Source organism: Gallus gallus, chromosome 1, assembly GCF_016699485.2.
Source record: "Gallus gallus isolate bGalGal1 chromosome 1, bGalGal1.mat.broiler.GRCg7b, whole genome shotgun sequence".
In the NCBI taxonomy this organism is placed as follows: domain Eukaryota; kingdom Metazoa; phylum Chordata; class Aves; order Galliformes; family Phasianidae; genus Gallus; species Gallus gallus.
The window spans coordinates 174,933,983-174,955,302 of NC_052532.1; the positions used below are offsets into that span (position 1 = coordinate 174,933,983).

At 41.7% G+C, this 21,320-nt stretch overlaps 2 protein-coding genes across 6 annotated transcripts in view; one reads left to right on the forward strand and one right to left on the reverse strand.

Annotated features, from left to right (window-relative positions):
- Window positions 1–395: 395 nt before the first annotated feature.
- On the reverse strand, window positions 396–16,831 carry USPL1 (ubiquitin specific peptidase like 1). 5 transcript variants are annotated; one of them, NM_001397882.1, is made up of 9 exons: window positions 16,758–16,831; window positions 12,272–12,438; window positions 11,574–11,702; window positions 9,798–10,449; window positions 7,512–7,598; window positions 6,986–7,115; window positions 5,798–5,923; window positions 4,965–5,125; window positions 396–3,798 (listed from the first exon to the last, which is right to left on the reverse strand). In NM_001397882.1, exons 2-9 carry the CDS (start codon window positions 12,365–12,367, stop codon window positions 1,901–1,903), a joined length of 3,279 nt encoding a protein of 1,092 aa, NP_001384811.1. In that variant the 5' UTR covers window positions 12,368–12,438; window positions 16,758–16,831; the 3' UTR covers window positions 396–1,900. The 5 variants fall into 5 exon arrangements, with proteins under 5 accessions (NP_001384811.1, NP_001155865.1, XP_046759641.1 ...); XM_046903685.1 differs by having other exon boundaries at window positions 398–3,798; window positions 12,272–16,446; XM_046903708.1 differs by having other exon boundaries at window positions 398–3,798; window positions 12,272–16,446; window positions 16,551–16,831.
- Window positions 16,825–21,320, forward strand: part of HMGB1 (high mobility group box 1) — a 53,356-nt gene continuing 48,860 nt past the window's right edge. Inside the window, exon 1 of the mRNA XM_040653291.2 lies at window positions 16,825–16,878. The gene's annotated coding sequence lies outside the window, so the exon portion shown is untranslated. The remainder of the gene's footprint in view (window positions 16,879–21,320) is intronic.

A 21,320-nucleotide genomic window follows, 5' to 3' on the forward strand; every position in this document is an offset into this window, starting at 1 on the left:
GCAGGAAGGGAGTTCCCCCATCGCAGCTGCAAGGAGCCGCAGCCCACTGCACTGCGGACGGTCTCTATGCTGGAAGCAGTTCCCCACTGCTTAGGGAAAGCCCTGCAACAAGCAATTAGTGGTAAAGAGACACTGCTCTCCAGTGGTTTCATAGAATCATAGAATCACCAAGGTTGGAAAAGACCCATAGGATCACCCAGTCCAACCATCCACCCATCACCAATGGTTCTCACTAAACCATGTCCCTCAACACAACGTCTAAACATTCCTTGAACACCTGCAGGGTCGGTGACTCCATCCCCTCTCTGGGCAGCCCATTCCAGTGCCTGACCACTCCCCCAGGAAAATCCTATTACCCCCTCAAGGCTCGTCAATTATTTACTGTTAAGTCAAGCTCTAATTTTGGTCAACAATTTATTATTTTATTTTTTTTACAAAGTGAACAGACCAACAAACATTTCACCAGCAGAACAGTGGTACTTCACATTCAGAACCCACTGATTTTTTATTGCAACGTACCAGTTACAATATCTAAAACAAAGAGGAGCTCCACTTCTTTACAAAGACTAGTACTCCAAGAACGAAACCATTAATTGCTTGAAGTGCCAGTTCAATAAACACGTATGAAATTACAACACAAACAACTTGTCAAGGTGCATTCAGTGCCACCGACAGATTCTCAGTCACTTACTGAACCTGGTTCAAGCTATCAAAGACCATTTATACCTGTAGCCATGCTTTGTAATGACAATTATGTTCAAAACACATCTATTTTAAATTCAGGATTGAATGGAAAAAATGTAGAGTACCTCTAGAAGTGACTGAGACAAAGACTTGCTGATGAAATTCTCATTAGTACTAGAAAAACCACACAGTTCATCCAATTCAGCATATAGAACCCTCACCTCTGTATCCACGGTTTTCAAAGACTCCCACCTAGCAAAATGACAGCCATATGCAGACCCAGAAACACCAGTGCCAATTTTCCTCTCTCTTCCTACTCAGTGCTGTCTTGCCACGTTCTCCATTACTTATCTCCTATGGACCTCGCCATTCCTTGCCATTCACTTGTATACAGATAGGGGTGTGCTGCCCTATGGACAACAGCAGTAAGTGCTAATTCAGAGTCCGACTCCCAGAAATCTTTCTTTTATTAGTGAATTCACAGCAATGCGTAAGTAGATGTTACATTCGGTATCCTTTCTTAGCACTGCAAGCTCTGGCCCAAATCTTATTTATTCTACTTGAAGAAATGGCTACCTGGCTCCAAATAACGCTCAGCCAAATTATATTTTCAGTTACCCTGGATGACAACTCAGCAGGTGCCCTGAGTTCAAAGGGAAGCACTCGTACTTTCTATCAGTCCTTCTTCGGATCCTGGGAAGGGGGGGCTTACAGAACAGTAATCTCAACAGTTCCGAATTGAGTATCACCCTGTGAGTTCAGCGTCACACACAATCTTTGTAGCAAAGGAGACAAAAATCCATAATTACAGAACGGTGGATTCTTTTCCCTAAATATTGGACAAAGAGACTTCAGCAGTTGGGTGATCCTGAAAAACAGATCCGTGCTACCTAAAGTACTTCTCATGCCATTACAACATCAAGGATACCGAAGTGTGTTATTTTTCAATAAAATACGGGTACATTTTCCATGTTAAAAGCAGCAAAAATTAAGACTCATAGGAGCTATGCTTGAATGCATAATTATATCTCCTCGAAAAATGGTTTCTCAGAAAAATGCCTTTGTCTGCTACAATGAAGTTTTAAGAAAAACTGCAGTGGAAACTGTTCAAGTACAGCCAGGGTGCAATTAAACTTGTTAGAAAATATAATTTAATCATCATTTGTTTCAAAATATACATAATGTTGAAAAAAATAAACCCTACTAAACCAAACATTCACCAGGTTTCGAACAGCGTCTCATCAAAATGAGGTACATCCATGTCACCTGCCATTGTGGTTGGTGCTGAAATGGAGAACAGGTCTTCAAGGATATCTTCCCTCGTGGGACTCTCAAAGCCAGTTTTTTTCACGCTGGATTTGCTCACTGTACGTTCGTAATTACTGTCCTTTACGGGACCGTAGTAACTGCGGTCCTCACTTGTCACTGCTGCATGAGACACACTGGTCTTCTCAGCAGGCTCTGCTGGTGCAGCACTGCTGCTGTTTACCATTTCCATATACATGCATTCATCTTCACTTTTTGGAACCTCTGAGGAAGCAACAGTTGAAGCGGGGGACAGTAATTCTGCCAATATTTCATCATTACTATTATGGCTAGTGCATCCTGAGTTCACACTGAATTCAGATGAATTATCTGCAGCATCAATGTGATACTGCAGTTCCCTTAAAAAGCTCTGTAGTAATTCACTATCATTATGAGATTCAGTCTGTGAAGGGGCACTTACATCCCTAGCAACAGGTTTTCCACGTTTCGCCTGTTCCACTGCTAGCCTGTCCAGTGAAGCCAACTTCTTCTTTTTAGCATTAAGCTTTTTTAACAGTTTCAGGCGAAGCTTTCTTGTTTTGTCACTATCTGACTCTTCTGCCTTCACAGAATTACAGCTAGGCGGATGGACCTGAGTTGTTTTACCAGAGCCGCCCTGTGTATTGCCTGACTTATTCCAGGTTGGGCCTTCCTTAGCACTATGACTTCGGGGAAGACAAGTGCCTTGAGAAAATCCTTGGAACTTTGATAAACATTGAGCATTATTACTCCGAGGAAGCACTGATGTTAGGGTCTGAGATGATTTGCGTTCACCTCTGCCTTGAAACCCACCAAAGTTACTTGCTCCTTTAACTGGCAACCATGTGTCACTTAACTTTTGCACTGAGGGAGTTTTGCAACTTCTCTCATTCTTGGGCAGGGAGGCACTGGAAGGTAGAAAAGACGTATTCTTGCTTAACAGTTTTTTTACCCAGCTTCCTACAAATCCTCTTTTTTGGTCTTTGTCTGAAGGCTGAAAGGAATTATTATCAACAGAAGAACTTGCAACCTGAGAATGAACTGCAGTTTTGCTTGCACCAGTCAGGTCAGGTGATTTTTGTACAATATTCTCTACTGGTGGCAATTCACAGTTTATTTGTTGTCCTGAACTTAAACCATGTTCTCCATTAATTAAGTTAGCTCTATCACCTGTGCTTTGAGCAAGTGATGAGTCAGATGGGTTGGGGTCATGTTTTTTGGGTACAGAAGAGGTAATACTTGCTGGGTTCAACTCCTGTAGAGATAAGCACATGCTGGAATTTTCAGATAGCATGTCTTTATCATTCATAGCTAGATCAGTTGCAATGAACTCCCCTGTACAGGGAGTGTTAGGTGAAAAAGCTGATTCTTGCTTTTCCTGTGAGCCCGTTTCAACAACAAGGTTATTTTCCACCATCTTTCTGCTCAGCATTGATTTACCCTCTGAATCAAGTGGAGTTTCTTCAAGAATTTGAGTTACAAGACCATCACGTGCAAGATTTTCTAAGCCACAACGTGCACTACTTTCACCCTCAGCTACCCTCTGCTGTTTCTTATCTGGGATTCTCACAGTATCTTCTTGGTGGTCTTCTGCAAGCATATTGTCTACAGCATCATCAAAACCACAGTGCAACACAGTGGATTTTAACTGCACATTATTAGTAGAAGAATCTTCAATATTTTTACTCTGATACTGTGAATCCTGTTCTTCTGGCAAACGTGATGCTTTCTTTTCCCAGATGACAATATGAATCTCCGTCGGAGGAACTTCAAATCTTTTGTGTCTCCTGCAATACGGACCCTTTAAATCATCACATTCAAGCCAAGTTCCTGAAAAATAAATAACCAGTGCAGTGACTAAGAGGCTTTTAAAATTGAAGTCGCTATCCTCTGACACCTGTCAAGCATTTTTATTAACCTGACAAGCAGCAATTAAATTTTCTTTTCCTTCATTCTTTATTACATCAGAGGAAAACTGGGAGGTTTCCACTGTAAAAAGATCACCCCAAGCAGAATTTGCAGCAGTGTTATTACAGGTCAGAGAAGGTTTACTGACAAACAAAGCTAAGTTTTTTTGTCTGAGCTAATAAGGCTGACATCTTGGCTGGAAATACCTGCACACGTCTGAGCAAAGAACAACCTCTTAAATTAAGTTTCTCAGTAGAACCTTCCATTCCTCAGATGGAAGGCATGGGGGTTTAAGAGAAACTGCTCATTTTAAGAATTTGCAAATTGTTCATCAAGTATTTTACAGCTTTACATTTTTTAAAATAGATATAGACCACATATACATGATGCTCGGGATATTCCTTACTAGATGCTTCCTTACCAGCTGCTTCCTCTTTCTTTTTCTTCTTAAACTCAGGTAGTATGACCTATACAATTTTCATACTGTTAAAACATTTGATAAGACTGCAGTCCACTCCCTCTAGAGAAGCAGAATACCAACTTTTTACCATCTGTAATTACAGAGTTCCACTCAGACGAAGCTCTGCTGATGCCAGTGGTACAACCATCGTACCACCAGCAATGTTTCCAACATGCATGCGTGCCTCCCACCCTTCAGGTGCAGTTAAGTTCAGAAACAAATACAAACTTCACTAATGCTGTTAGTTCCACGGGTCCCCCAGTTTCCAGTCAAGAAAGGACAAACTATTGGCTTCAAAATAACCAATACTGTTTGTCCAACAGCCATGCTTAGACTGTTAGCTGTTCTTTTTTTTTTTTTATTTTTAATTATTATTTCATTTTCAACTTTTACAAAGGTTTGACCAAATAACTTTTGCCCATGAGGGCAGAACAATGCTGAAAAAGTCAGTTAAATCAAAACTAAACCTTCACCCTAAATAACAAAGTTCCTACAATTATTCACAAAATCCTAAGTTTAGGATGCAGGCAAAATAAATCCTTGTTACTCTATATGGACTATCCAACAACCCATGGAACACTATTTGATGTAGAACTCAAAGTACTGTAACAGATCTAATGTTTCTTACCATCAGGATTCAACGACCAGGTTATGAAGTGCTTCTTATGCACTGCATATTGAATAACAGATGTTATTTGGTAGACATCTTCTTCAAGCTGAAACGAGTAACTCTTCAGTTTGTTATGTGGCAAGCCTTCTTGGAAATGGAACATTAATATTGAGGGTACTCTAATGAAGAGACAATAAAGAAACAGTTCATTACAACAAAATAGTGACAAAAATTCCTTATGAAAAACTATGTGCAAGGCATTTCAAGAGTTCTGCCCTTACTATTTTGTTTCTACACGCGACTCTTACAATTGTACTGTACCCAAGGGAAAAGACACCCCCAAATGGATGTTCCATTTTGTTAAAAATGAGGGAAGGGAAAAAAAAAAAAAAAAGGAAAAACATGTACTGGACTTTGGGTGTGAGGAAAACGTGAGAAAAGACAGAAGACAACTGTATCATAATCATGGTACAAAAAGACATTGCTCCCAAGGCAAACAAGTAAATAGGTGAAAATAGTTTTATTCACCAATACCAAAAGCTGTGGAAATGCTGAGATTGGCTATCAGTTGTTGACATTTACTACTTAGAAGAAAGTATGACCTAGCTCAAACGTACATGCTAGTCAGTGTGTTAAAAACTGATCCTTCTATGCTTCATGTTTATTAAAAACTATCTGCAGTTTCAGCCTTTAAGAACTACCTAATATCTAAAGAAGTACTTATCAGAGTTTAAAGCTTTTCATCTGTGAACCCAAGACAACAGTTTGGTTTTGAAAACGATACTATGTTCAACACATGAAATCTCAGAATTTTATCCATTTTATTTTCAAGTTCATATGTCAAAACTTACTTTTCCAAAATCATCTGTCTTCTTTGAGATCTATCACTGCAGTTATTGCACGGAGCAACATGAACAGCATTAAGCGGATGCCAATCAGGGATTATATTTGTGAACGTTGTTAGTGTTTTCCTACATCTGGACACACAAATACACAGAGTAAGACAATTTGCCGATTAGAAAACAATAAATATTTGCAGTTTACAAAGGGAAAAGGTTGCATGTTATGACAAAGCTAAATTCTACTCATATTCATGCCATTTGCATGTATTCCTCTATGACTACACTCTATCCAAGACAGCACTGAATTCAGTTCTGCCAAACATTATCAGCCACCATTTGCTCTCAGCAGCTCTGCAGCCTTGAGTAGAACATTATTTGCTCCTCCCCCCTTAGCATGTTATCTGTTTCCTTTTCAAGGAATGGTAGAGCTTCCACAAGGATCTGCATAATTGACTAGCTACTACAAAGTCTCAAGGAGAGAAGGAAGTGGTAACTATCTCACAATGCATGTTATACAACGTCTTGTTTTCCAAAAAAACCCAGTAAACCTATCAATCAAAAAACCCAGTACATTCAGAGCAAAGATTACAAGGGAGTTATATTGCATGCAAACACAATGTATGGGATATCAAATTATGAAGTTTCTCCCTTAGCCACAGAAAGGACTTCCTCTATATTCACTCCAATCTAGATTTTTCAACTTTTATTAAAAAGCATGGTATGCAACTTGGACACACCTTATTAACCAGAACTACACATTTCACCCGGCTAACAGGTATAATTAATCTAATCTCACCTGTGGATGGAGAAGCTTATTGTATGAACTTCAGACAGTGGAGAGAAACAGGCATTTTTCAAATAAAATGAGCTGTCTCATGAAGGTGAGGTCCCTTTCTCTGGACTCTAAAAGCCTAAGCGACCTGAGAACTCTCAGCACAAGATCAGAGCGAGCATGGCCAAGCACTTGCAGTTACCTATTATTTCCTTCTTAGTTAAGAGATAATGTGGTTTCCTAAGACACTATACAGCAGTAAACCATTTGCAAATGCTAAACTGAAGAAGCAGACCACATAAAACTTCACTCAGAAACTTAAACTATACAAAACCTGGAAATGCGAAGAAAGGTCTTTTATTACATGCAGATTCAAAGCTACAGTAGGGCAGTTAAAGAGAAGACACATTTATAAGAAATCTCACCGGTCCAGGTATTTGTAGCCACAGCACATGCATTCAAACTTCCATGAAAATGAATGCGAGAAGAGTTTCTCAGCATGCTGATCCTGTTTTAAGAGCAGAGGGAGTGCAAACACTGGACTTTCCTCCTTACCTTCAAAGACAGGGCAGAAAAAATAGTCACTGAATTTGAAATCAGATTTCAGCACTTCAAACGCTAAGATAAGCTCACTGCAACGATTGCAATTCAGGGCATCCCTCTAAAGCTCACAGCAAAGGGATTGATCCACGTTAGTAGACTGCTCTCAATGACAGTTTCGGGAATGCAGCATAGTTACAAAAACGTGAGTACGCTCTCAAAAACAGTGAGGGACAAAACAGCTGATCACACACAGTAAACTGTGTGTATACCACAAGCTAACAAATGTACAGCTTGCAGGGTGTCTTGCATGCATATATACAGATGTATTTTTATGAACTGACATGCTAAAAGTCTTTAGATCTACAGTTTCCTGAAAATAAATACTGAGGTGCTGCGCTAATTACTTACCTAATTCACACTTAAGCTGTGGCTGAAGTTGTATAAAAATTTGGTTTCTTATTTCATTGAGAAGCAGTTCTGCTTTAGGAAGAATGTCTGCAGAAAAAAAAAAATACACACGCTTTCATGTATTTATGTGCAACACCTCCAACCCTTTCACACATGTAACCCTAACATGAGCTCATTACGTGCAGGTATCTTTCACACTGACCTACACTTGTCTAAAACTGTTAGTAAAATAGTCACTGCTCAGTATTAATTGATCTGAAAATTACAGGCTGGTTTATAGAACTTAAACGCTAACCCAAAATAACTTTGTCTGACTTAAATTCTCACCAAGAATGTGTACCCACAGCTACGGTTCTTTCCAAGTTTGGATATTCTCTGATTCTATTCTAGACAGTAATAACATGTAAGATTAATGTAGTCAAACATTACAAACCACAGAGATTCAGAGATTAAGAGTAGATTTTAAAATCTAGGCATGAAGACCAAAAGCACAAAGATTTGCTTACATGTTTGTAATGACATCATATAATTCACAATAAAACACTTAAATGCTCAATACTAAATTCCTAAGTCAGCCTTTTCAACATTAAAAATGTATTTTTAAAATTGTATACTTATCTTAGCATATATTTGCAACTTACAATGTCTATACACATACATTAACAACTGCTACTACACAATCACGATCATAATTCACAGCAATTAAAGGAAGGATTTAGAACAGCTGTGGGAACTACTTCTTACTTTAAAAAAATTATGTGCATAAAAAGGTAAAAAACATTTTATTGCATCTCAATTGCTTTTGCTTGTTTCAAAACGTAGCCATAAGCAAAAAATACTGAAAAAGTAGATGGAAGAACAAAAATACTACAGCTGTTCTCCACGGTAATACTCTTCAACCGATCTCCTTTCCATTCCTGCCAAAATGAGCCAACTTCCTTTGTAGTAGTTCCTGGAAACGAAACATTTGTTTCAAACATCACCATATTCCACCAGCTGTTCTAAGGGAAGCAAGCTCGCACACCCACATTAGGGTTCTTCCATACCAGAGTTCCTTTGCAAACACAGCAGTAGCACAACAGAAGGGAAAACCAACATCTTGGGTGTTGCGATTGTAGAGGGCTTTCAGGTAACACCTGAAACCCCCAAAATCAAACAGACCTTCTGGCAAATTGAGTATATGAACCACTGGAGAATTTCTTTGGATATTTTTTTTGCATGCCTCTGTAAAGTACTGTTTTCTCTGCCACGTGGTGGATTAAACCCTTTTTGATACACTCACTATTTTTCCAGTAAAGATACAATATCCTTGAAGTTATGTAGTGCTGTTCTAGTACTATATTCTGTCATATTGAAATGTACACTTTTCCTGGGAGATCTATCGAAAAAGAAAATCACTAAGAGTACTGGGTAGCCAAAGGTCTGCAGTAATTCTCTGACGGCTTAGAAGTTCAGGCTTATGACTCCATTGGGTCCATTCCAAAGGACTAGGAAAAATAAATCTTAGTTTAAGGGCCTTAAAGTGAATCCACCGTATGGAAAGTGATCAAAGGCCAAACTATCAGACTGCAGTGACACATCCTCCTCTCACTCCCACTGTGCTACCTGAAAGTTTGCCCCCAGCTGCTCTCCACTGTCCCTGTGCTTGGAGGTTACTACTCTCAAATCTATTAAGCTGCGTATCTGAGTACTTACTAAGTCTTTCCAGACAGTATAAACCAGGTTAAGACCTTTTGACTAGTTTTGACTGAAACAGGTTACATCCACAGCACAGCTAGCAGACCCCAGGGGAAGCATTTCTTCAATGAACAGAGCTGGAGCCAGAGAAGAACATACGTTCCCAGCCTGAGTACTTTCGGCGTGGTAAGGCAACTGTTCATTATGCAATGACATAAACTACATCCAAAACAATACTGAAGATTAAGATTAGAAAAATATTGCAACAGTTAACCAACAGAGAGAAACAAAGTACATCTCAATCACATAATTCACAAGTTTTCTACTTTGGTTATGACCAAAAGAAAAAAAAAATTTAAAAAAAAAATCAAGAAATCCTTTGTATTTGATGTCTACTTTCAAAGTGCACACATTTATCCCAAGAAAACAATTGCAGTGGTTACTGGGAGTCTGCGAGCTAAAGCACACAACCCTGCAAATTCATAGTACTGAGTTGTACCTGATTCATTTGTGATCTTGAAATAGAAAAGAGACGTATTTAAGTCCATTGTACTAAATTCCACATCAGATCAATCCGAATATGAAAAAACAGTTGCTGAATGTACTCACCTTTTACTTTACCTCTTTTGCAGGTATTCAGTAGAACAGTTGCTTGACTGTATTTTGTCAAGAGCCTCTGGAGTAAACATTTTTCATCATCTTCCTCTACCAGAGCAAATTTTAATGCTTCTAAGTGTACCAGTGCAGACAAAACACAATCTAACCAACAAAGATTATACTTGTTTCTCCATTGAAGACATAATTCTGTGTTATTTGTGGAACAGTTGTTGTCTCTGAGCAAAACTTCAGATGCTGTTGAGCTGTGAGTAGAGTTTGGCAAGAGTTGTGTTCTGGAGCTAAAATTCTTAGGCGGACTTTCTTGATGGCCATTGGTGTTAGAGGTTGTTTCAAAATCCACCTTCTGATTGATGGATTCCTCACTATTAGATTTTTGTTGGCCATTTTCTAACACATCACATACCCTTGACTGAGGGATACATAAGCTATCACCACAGCTTTTGACAACAGGGTCTGTATTAATAGCCTGCTCAACATTTACCACATTATTAGTTCTTGCTTGTTTTGGGTTTGATTCGATGGGAGAAAGGTCACTGATATCACACAATTTCCTTTTCTTATCATAAGATGGAACTTGAAGATTTTCTGAATCAGCAGAAATGATTATGCTGTTAAATGGTTTGTAACCAAGCGGGTAGATACACTACAGGAAAAAAGAAAAGTTACAATGAAATCTAGACAGTAATTTCAGGTGATCAAGAGCTAAAATAACTACGAATGATATCTTCAAATGGAATGTAAGACTTGCATAAAATGATATTCATTGAAATGAATACATAGATTCAATGTACGCAAGAGAAATTGAGGATTTTTATCTAACCACTGTCTTACAGATAATTGTTAAGTGTATCTATGAGTAGTGACTTCCAGTCCCAGAAAGACCACTTCAATTTTGCTAAGGAGAGTTCTCTCATTCTGTAAAATCCATCCCAGTAGGGTACAGATTTGGTATTATTAACTCTTGCTCGCGAGATTACTAGTATTAACACTGGCAGGGCATCTTTCAGCTTAGCCTGATACATTAGACCACGCATTGGTAGTCAGGCAAATATGCTATTCTGCGACGGGGAATATACAGTCAAACACACTATTTCCTATTCCCAAACCAACACTGTGATTATTTAAAAGCAGGGTGAGGGATGGGGGACACAGCTTGAAGACATCTAGCCCTTGTATTCTACTAATTTAAGGGCACCATTCTATATGACTTTGCTATACTCTCCCTCCCCACACAGCAGAAGGGAGAGGCAGCAAACCACCACTCAGATATTAAGAAGCCCAGAAATCTAGCTAAAGCGAAACTGAAAATGGAAAAAGCGATGAAAGATACCGTAATTACTATCACAAACCTATCTGCATTACTTAAACAGGGGAAAATTGGAGACTCGCAGCTTTATGCGTTATCAGTTAAATGTTAAATCAGTTAAATCAGTTAGATTTGCCAATTTTGGCTTCATATTCTGATTCATACAAAGATTTCTTTAGTAACACTTGTGTCTTCTTGTTATGTGAAACAAACTCTACCTTATTCCTTTAATCTGCTCTTTTTACTCTTAAGAATAGCTAGCTGTGCCCAATCACCACACATATAGAGGTTTGCTATGTTTTTGTCTATATTACAAGCAAAGACCATTCAGAATATAAAATCAAAGGCACCCTATTTCAACAGGCTGCTTACTACCAATCAAATCTTAAACTTAAAGATGTTTAACTGTTAATGGCAAAGGCCTCTACACTAGCAAACAGAACTGTTAATTAGAGTAATACCTGAGGGTTTTCACAAAGATAAATGGACTCCTGAAAATTGATGCGGTAAGTCCGTAAAACTTGAACCTGGCCCTTCTCTTTGCAGACTGGACAATAGTCAGGTGAAGTTTTTTCCACGGGAGCATGGCTCTAAAAACAGAAAAAAATGCATAAACTTACATTTGTTAATATAGTGTCCCAAGTTAAGACATATATACGCACAGAACTAGAAAAGCAATGACTAGCTTCTAAGCATGTAACACCTAATGCTATATTAAAAGGTAAAGCAGACTAGGTTTTGTCCTTGTAAATAAGATATATAGTCATAGTGTAGAGCAAACTACACTATTATCATATAATTTATCTTTTGCTTTAAGCATTCAAATATTTAGTATGGTATCTTTGACAATACCACTACGCAACATTTCATTCTATTTATACTAAACCAAAGGACACTTATTGCCAAGGTACACATGCTCAGATATTTGAAATATGGAGTGCTATAGATAGAAACGTACAGTCATAAAAACAGCACCAGTAAAAAGCTCAGACACAGATCTATTTAGAATCTTTCGCCATTGTTACAGATTTCCGTGGAAAATAATTGAGGGTTTTTTTTTTAATTTTTTCTTTTTTTGTAAAATAAGACCAATTAAAAATCTCTCAAAACAGAGAAAAAATATGAACTTTGCACAGATGTAAAATAAGTTTCAACTGACTTTTCCCAAATACCCCACCATGTGGAGTGTCGATTTCCCTATACCAGTCCCTTGTCCAATCACTCGCAAACCATTTGTAGTCTTCTGGGTATCCATCCCTCTGAGCCACTGGCTAATTTATCTCACTTGTAACAATGTCATGACCACTAAGGATTTTTCAAAGACTCCTGCAAAATAAGAAGTGAATACAACAATTAAAGAAAAATTCAGTTAAATTTTTGGGGGGAGGGAAAAACACACCAACAATAATGCAGCCCATACTAACTGCGGTAAGGACATCAGAAGAGTGTTTTCTTGATTCAAAATACATGTTTTCTAGCACATATGCTGAACTCCAAACTTTAAATTAAGTCACATACTAGATTTAACAGCTTTAGGCCATGAATTTGTAAACTTATCCACTCTCTGCATGCTCAAGATCTCACCTATTTGCCAAGTGTGCTATACTGGGCACAGATGCCTTGCCCCAGCATCCCTACTTACTATGTTCTAACTCTCAGACAAAATGAATTTCCCTTACAAAATGGCTACAATGAGATCTCGCACAGTTACAGAAAGCTGTGGAGGAATACTAATGAAAAAAGAAATAATTAAAAGCCCAAACACCGCTATAGCAGTTTTCAGAGCAGTAAAATTGGTGCATAATGAATGATAAGAAGCTCAGCTTGTAAATGCAACCGCTTCTAACTGCAAAGGGCACCCTGCTGTTACTGTCACTGTTGGGAAACCTCTCCCATTACTTTAACAGCGTTATAGATTCACTAGCAAATACAAGCTCTTCTGCAGTATCACTGCTACATAAATCTACTGCATATTTTACAACTGACATCACGTATTCCATTTTGTATGATTTCTTGAATTCAGAGCCAATTTCTGCCTTTCTCACCTATCATACACACACATATTTGTGGAGGAAGACTTCAGTACAAACAGAGCACACATCAGCAAGCTGCTCCTTAAGCCTGCTTAAGACCATTCCCTCGCTGGCACTGATGCTAACAACCTGAATCAGCCAAAGAAACAGGTTTAAAACTACAGGGACCCAATGCTGTTCCTGCTGACTTCAAATGGAAGAATAACGACAATCAATATTTCTCTCTTTAAGATTCAGGAGGAAGAGATAAGATGAACAGCAAAGTCATCAAGGTTACTACCTTCCTTTGAGCCACAATTTCTCCTTCATTATTTCTACTGACCAACACTCTCTCTGACAGCACGATGCCCCTTCAACTCTGCCTCACACTACAGAACTAACTCAGATTACAGCTCCTTTTGAAAAAAAGACAGTCCTGGATAGCTGTAAATACCAGTTTGATTCCAAATCACCTCTAATAATGGGCAAGGAGAGACTCTACAGAACTGGACAGGATGCTACAGGTCAACACTATTAATAACAACAAAAAAGCGCAGTCTGTAGAATGTATCAGCTCATTTCAAATCAATCCCCTATGACCACTTGAAGGGCTCAAAATGAGAAGACGGCGTGTCCTACTGACACTTGCAATGTGTTCAGCAGCATGCAGAGATGGTATATCATAATTTATAAAATCAGAGGCTACAGTAAAAGGTGAGGACAGAAGCATCAGCCCACACGCGCCTTCAGAGATCATGGTTAGTTTTCAAGTAGGGCTAGAAGGCCTACAAACAGCAGGGTCCTAGGCTCGCTGCAGGCAAACATTAACTGATCAGGCTTTAAGTACACAAGTTTAATGGACTACAAATGAAAGCCAAGCACTCCAATTCTTTTCTCACGCAGCAGCAATAGCACTGTCTCAGTCTCTCAATTCTCTATTACCGTATATTTAGTCCAGGTGGGAATTTGATGTCTTTATACAACAAATGAAGTTGTGCTGGTGTCAAACACACTAAAATAAATGCTAACTGTACATTCCATACCATCGCTAATGAGAAAACATCTCTAACTTGTTCAGAGGACTTCTATTCAAATGCTTTGCCTGAAGCAGTCTCAGGTCTCTAGACTAAATGAAATACGTAGATCACATGCCTGGAACTTCAGGCAGTTTCTCACCATGTAACTACGAATCATCTTCATACACTCAAAAAGGTGAGCAACACTAACCTAAAGGTAATTCCTTCTTAAGCATACCTTGATTTGATAAACAATATTTGTTCTTTGCAAGCCACCGTTTATTTTGCCATCCCTCTCAAAAAGAATGCATGCCTTTTTCCCCCCAGTTATTCTCTCCTTATGTTCCCTGTTGTTTCTGCTCTCCTTTTTTAAAGGAGAGGTACTGCTTTGAGATGTACAACGCCTCCCCAGGTATAATCACCCAGCAGTAGTACTACGTTACCAGAGCCCATGCCATTGATTGCACTGATGAATAGAATAAAGACAAATTAACTAACTGACCTTTTATTTCAGACACATGCAAAAAGAAAAGAGGAGAGAACATTGGCCTGCTGGTCCCAGACGTTCAGGCCAGTACCAAGCAGCCTGTCTGTACATCAGCACTTGTAACATTACAGTAAGCTACCAGCAGCCTTTGTACAGCTGTACAAAGCTGGGCAACAGATCAGCAGCCGCTATGGAAAACAGCTACTTACAGACTGCAGTATCATGCACTGAGACAACCCACTGTAGCAATGGGTAGTATCTGTGTTAAGATAGGAACGTGTTTTCAAGCCTACTGGGTTGCTTTAAAACTTTTACACTACTTCTTTTATCCTTGGTACTTCAGAAATGTAATGCAAACCACGCCGTGGCTGTGGTGCAGTTATCAGGCAATGTTATGGCTGCTTGGACAGCTAAGTTGATCTAATGGCTCAGTGTTGTCCACAGGGATATCTCTCTTTTCTCAGCTGTTCCCCCCATCATGTTCCCTGTCAGCTCACCCTCTGACCAGCCTTCCACGAGCTAACTGAGCACAAAGCAGCTGGAAATCCAGCAACACAGGAGTTTTTCCTGCCATTCTAGTGTGTCAGATTGGTCTACAAGGTGAGCTGTGGAGGTAACAGGGCAGAAGGAAGAGAACATAAAAAAGGTAGGCCAGGGATTTCTACAGCAAATGGAACCTTAAAAGTAGGAGCAATACCTGGGGAAACAGTACAACAAAACCAAAAATCAGTTACAAACTGCAGGTGGCAGAACAGTGATTATATCACAGAGCAAATTTCAGTGCTTAAAGGTTAAAGAGACGCTTAAAATGAAGCTCCTGTAAGCCACCGCCCTCTCTCCTGCATCAAAAAGGTACTGAAGAAAGAGGAGGAACATAAACTGAAGTCCAAAGGAAAAAAAAGTCATGCATATTGCCTGTGGTGTTAGCTAGACGTGTCTGTTACACAGGTCGGCTTTCTTTACCTGAGATGGCAACTATATTCACAGCACAACGTCAGAAAAAAGCTGTAACAAAGCACAGGGCAGTCAGCACAGCACCAACAGGACACGTTGGTGTCACACAGGCTGCATATGGGGACACAGACATGGCTTTCCTGCAGAAAAGCCTAATGCAGGCTGAAGGAAGATAAGAACTGATCATAGAATCAGAATGGCCTGGGTTGAAAAGGGCCACAATGGTCCTCTGATTTCACACCCCCTGCTATGTGCAGGGTCGCCAACCACCAGACCAGACTGCCCAGAGCCACATCCAGCCTGGCCTTGAGTGCCTCCAGGGATGGGGCATCCACAGCCTCCTTGGGCAACCTGTTCCATTGAGTCACCACCCTCTGGGTAAAAAACTTCATCCTAATATCTAACCTAAACCTCCCCTGTCTCAGTTTAAGACCATTCCCCCTTGTCCTATCACTACCCACCCTCATAAACAGCCGTTCCCCCTCCTGTTTATATGCTCCCCACAAAACATCTGACGACATCACAAAACAAATCAGCCTGCACTGCGATGGCTGCGCTGTTCTAGAAGTTTCTCCTCCAGCCACATTTCTCCCAGTGAATGCTTTCACGGGGCGCAAAGAGGGGCCGAGCGTGTTACTGACTCATCACTCAGCCCTCCCAGGGGAAGAAGGAAGCGATTTAGGTGCAAACACGGCCTAAGGGGCCACAGACGTTTGGGGCTGCCCGAGGCGGGAGCTCGGGGCGGGGCTGGGTGCGGGCACGGCCTCTCCTCAGCACCCGGGGGTGCTCGGCCGCCTCGGGGAGGCCTGGCCCGACCGCCCGGGCGTCAGTCCGCATCGAGAGCGATCCACGCGCTACGGGAGGGCTGTAGGAGAAAGAATATATACCGTTAATTATCACATCAACGCGGGAAACCTGTGCGGGGGGGGACGCGCTTAAACACGCGCCTACAGACACACGTGCACGCACCGCTGTCTCGCTGCGTAGGCGTCCCACCCAGCCCCGCAGTCAGCCAGCGTCACCCAAACAAAGGAACGCGCGCCCTGAGCGCGCAGCTACTGACATGAAATACTCAGTCGGCATTTAGGAACGCGCAAGGCCGCCGTCTCGCCGCTAGTTCGGCGCACGGAGGCGGCACGCGACCCCCCCCAGCCCCCGCCGCACACCGCTACTCACCGACCGCCTCCAGCGGCGCTGCCACCCAAGCGCGACGCGCGCCGCTTCCGGCCGCCATGCCGCTCCCGGCAGCCAACGGGCGGGCGAGGGCTGCGCGGCCGCGGCGGGGCGAGCGGCGGAGGTATTCTCTCCTCCCCCCTTTCCTTCTTCCCCTTCCTCCCCGCTCGCGGTGGGCGGGGCCGGCAGGGAGGGCGCTGCCGCCTCACGGCGCTTCGGGGAGCGCTGCCTGGAAGGGCGCCCGGGGCGGCGGTAGCGGTGTGCGGGGGCAGCGCTCGGCTGTGCCGCGGTTGGCGCGTTTGCTCCTACTGCGGTATTTTAGGCCGTGCTTACAGCGGCACTCTTCTCTTGGGTAGCGCAGAGCTGTTCTCGGGGTGGCCTTCAGAGGGTTCGGTCTGCGGGAGTTGGGGCTGCGTCTCAGGCAGCGTTCTGCGGCAGCAGCGTCGGGATGAAACGGCGTTTGGTGCCCGGGTCTCGGCTCCGCGCTGACCCTTCTTGGGCGAGAGGCGGCGGGCCGTGCCGGGAGGGCGCGGCGGTGCCTCGTAGTGCCTCCCCGCACCTCACCTGGGGCTGCGTTCTCAACCAGCAGCTGCCGCTGTGCTCTGTGCACGCAACGGTCTGTTAACGCCGTGGCCGCCTGTCCTCGCAGGGCGCTGCCGTCAGGGGCGCGGGGGGCTCTCGGCCTGCCTGTGCTGTCCCCTTCTGTGCTCAGCACAGCGAGCAGTTTTTTAGCTGGCATTCGTTGTACCCGAGGTTTCTGCTTGCCCAGGGTGACTGGGATCTGCTGTTCTGTTTTCAGCTTCCACCACACATAAGCTCTTGTTTCACGTGTATGCTCCCCGACGTCGTCTGGTAAAAGCTCTTGGCTTGTTTGTGTGTGCTTCAGGAGGATTAAGGTGACTTTTTACCCACCTGTTAGTCTGGACTGACTTTGAAAAAGCTCCGGTGTGGATTCTGGTTCTCTGAGCCATCGGAACTCATGGCTCGATGCTGCTGAGGCTTTAAAGCCAGCCAATGCCTCCCTCTTCCTGGGGGCTGTTGTAGTTTGTGCTTGGTGGTTGTGCTGTTGTTGTGGTTGTTCATTTGGTTTTGTTCCCCTGGTGAATTGAATTTTGGATAAATTAACTTCTATCTCGGGTATTTAATACGTGCTGTGAAGTGCCACAGAGTCATTTCCCCGTGTTCATTTCTGTTCCTCCCAGACATCCAAGTCAAATCAAGGCAAGCATGGGCCGAGGAAAGCATCCAGAGCTGAGTTTCTGTGTATAACGAGGGGATTTCCCGTGTGTGTGTGGGGAAGAGTTTATGTGTTGGCAGGGGAAAGAAGTGGAGGTTTTCAGTTCACAGTGCAGTAGAACTTTGTTCAGCCTGAACAAAGCGGCGCTGAAGTAATAGTTGCTGTGTGATGCAAACTCCAGAGCCACCAGGAATCGGTTTGGACGTTCCAGATGTGGACTGGTAATGACTGGGATCTAGTTGGACTTGCTGTTTATTCAAATATTGTTTCCACGTTGTGTCAGTCTGTCTAAATTTGGTTTAGTTTTAATTAACTAACAATGTACAATGAGCATGTGGCTTATTTCTGGGTTTATTCATTTCCATCGTCACCTTCTTAAACTGGCTCCAGTTAACGTGGGAAGACTAGAAATTTCAGATACAGTTTGGAGTGCTGTTTAAGGTCTGATAGGCATTGTGATTTCAAAAGAATGAATGGAATAATTATCTGGAAATTAACTCTGAACTTTGGAGGAATCATATTCTGGGTGTATGGATAGCAGATTGTACTCGAGCTGAGAACATGTGCCATTCATGTGTGTCTTCTAGAAATGTTTTCACATGCAAGTTACGTACCTATTGGCTGCATGCTTCTGACCAGATTGTCACTGCAAGGCTGATGGCTCCTGACAAAATGGATGCGGAGTGGGAGACACCAACTGGAAACTTCTGCTTGACAGGTTTTGTTTTTCAGGGCTTGTTTGTGCTGCTCTCTTCTTCTACCAGAACCATGCAACATTAAAATTTAAACACGAGATGCCTTTTTGAGAATGTAAGAATGATACAGTAATTTACTATATGTATACCTCTTTCTTCCCTTGAATACATGATTGATTGAATACGTGATTAATATTGTTATATACATACAGTACGAGTTTACAGTCCTGCCGATTGCAATTTTGAGAGTGAATTTTGAGTTGTTGTGTATAAAAAGTCAAGATTACTGTGGTTGTAAACCTTCTTGCATTTCATGGCTAACTTCAAGTCCACAAGCTAGATTCTTGCATTGCTGCTAGCATTATTGATGTTGTTATGTACATGTGGCATGCCTTGGCTGTGGCATTCTGGTATTGTAACTGGAGAAAGGGAGATCTTTGTTATGAAGTCAGTAGCCAAAACACAAAGCTGGGTTCATCTGGTCACCTGCTGACCTGTTTAAATCCTTTTCTCTGCAGTGGAAACCTCTTGTAAGATATTCTTAGGACTTTTTTTTTTTCCCCTGACCTTTTGAAAATAAATTCTATATAGTTTCCCTACTACAGTGTGTAACCTTGACAAAGAAGAGAAATCTATTTGCTGCTCAGAGTTAAAGGTGTTTTTTTTATTATTATTATTAGTTTTTCCCCATCCCAGCTCTTACTTTGTCATCCTTAACAGGAGCATCTTTACACTGTAGTGGAGAGAGAAACCATCTTAAAGTGAACACCTTAAGCACATTTTATTAGCTTTAATTGTGCTCTTTGAGTTACTTTATCTCCCTGTCCTGTGGCTTGTAGGTTTCAGACTCTAACATGATACGGAGCAATGATCAAAACGTAGTAGCTTTGGGATTTTCAGAACTGGATTTCTTTCAGGAGTATATCCCTGATGCAGTGTAGCTTTGACATTGTGAAATGAGTGGTGTTTTCCAGTCATGATTGCTGTCCATAGGATGCTACCCCTACAGTTTGGTTATGTGCTTGCATCATAGACGCATAGAATCACCAAGGTTGGAAAAGACCTGCAAGATCATCCAGTCCAACCATCCACCTGCCACAAATAGTTCTCACTAAACTATGTCCATGAATGCAATGTCTAAATGTTCCTTGAACACCTCCAACATCGGTGACTCCACCACCTCTCTGGGCAGCCCATTCCAGTGCCTGACCACCCTTTCAGAGAAGTAGTATTTCCTAACGTCCAGCGTGAACTTTTCCTGGTGTAGTTTGAAGCCATTCCCTCTAGTCCTATCACTAATCACATGAGAGAAGAGGCTGACCCCCAGCTCATTACAACCTCCCTTCAGGTAGTTATAGAGAGCAATAAGGTCTCCCCTGAGCCTCCTCCAGACTGAGCAATCCCAGCTCTGAAGGATTGCTGCTTCTCATAAGGCCTGTGCTCCAGACCCCTCACCAGCTTTGTTGCCCTCCTCTGGACCCACTCCAGGGCCTCTATGTCTTTCTTGCAGCGAGGGGCCCAAAACTGAACACAGTGCACAGTGGGGTTGTAATGCTACTCGTAGTGCAAGTCAGCATTATGTAGAACAAATATTTTAATGCCAATGTAAGGAATTGACTTGGACCCAATATGAGGCAGTAAAACAACAGTCCAAACAAAGTTGGGTTTTGTAAGATCTTGATTAACTTGTTTATAACAGTGAGGACTTCAAAAATAGTGTCAAGTTCAGGGTTGTATTGGTTAAATGATGTTCAAAATAATAATATTTTTTAAAAAAGTTTGGACAAGCAAAGTGTTCTGAAATAAATTGAAAAAAACATAGGTAATATTTCATAGAATCATAGAATGGCCTGGGTTGAAAAGGACCACAATGCTCATGTAGTTTCAACCCCCCTGCTATGTGCAGGGTCGCCAACCACCAGACCAGGCTGCCCAGAGCCACATCCAGCCTGGCCTTGGATGCCTCCAGGAATTTTATTTATTTATTTCATAACCAAATAAGACGTGTTGGCTTTTAGTCTCAAACTGTTGGGTTTTTTTTTGTTTGTTTTTAACAGATGTTTCTCCTAAAAGCAGATTTTATTTGGGTCTCTCTTTTCCCTGAATTCAGGTTTTGTACTGGTTTTCTGTTCTTCTGCACAAAAGTCTGCGATTTCTAAGGTGTAATTTCTTTTCTCTTAGCTGTGATTGTATGTTTAAATGATTGACTTGTGACAGAATTCCAAGACACTGTATCAGGAAGGTGATTCATGAGGTTTGAAAGCAGTGCTTCTCAGCAATAGCGTCTGAAGGCAGTGTTTTACTGAAGGCAAACAGGGATAATGCTGGTTTCTATTGCTTCTCTTTTCTCTGTGTTGGTAAAAGGGAAATCAACTCCAAACCACACCTGTGCTAGCACACAGGGTTGGATGTAACATACCACTCTTTTAAAAAGTACCCATTCTTTCATTCTGTTTTCAAAGTTACTTTGGGAGTTACTCTGGGAGTCTCCTGTTTTGATTTCTTGAAAATATGCAATAGTCAAATGTATTGAGAAGTCAAGCCCTTGTGGCTCTTGGGAAGAGTATCTTGCCAGCTGAACTTGGTTCAAATGGTAGCAGTACGATGGATGTTTCTTGTCCATTCGAGACTTTT

Excerpts from the sequence above, each read along its gene's own strand:
- USPL1 (NM_001397882.1), bottom strand. The coding sequence starts at position 12,367 with ATGGATACCCAGAAGACTACAAATGGTTTGCGAGTGATTGGACAAGGG. Across the intron at positions 10,450-11,573 it reads ATCTTTGTGAAAACCCTCAG|TGTATCTACCCGCTTGGTTA; the intron begins GTATTACTCTAA and ends TTTTTCCTGTAG. Across the intron at positions 7,599-9,797 it reads CAAAAGAGGTAAAGTAAAAG|ACATTCTTCCTAAAGCAGAA; the intron begins GTGAGTACATTC and ends TTTTTTCTGCAG.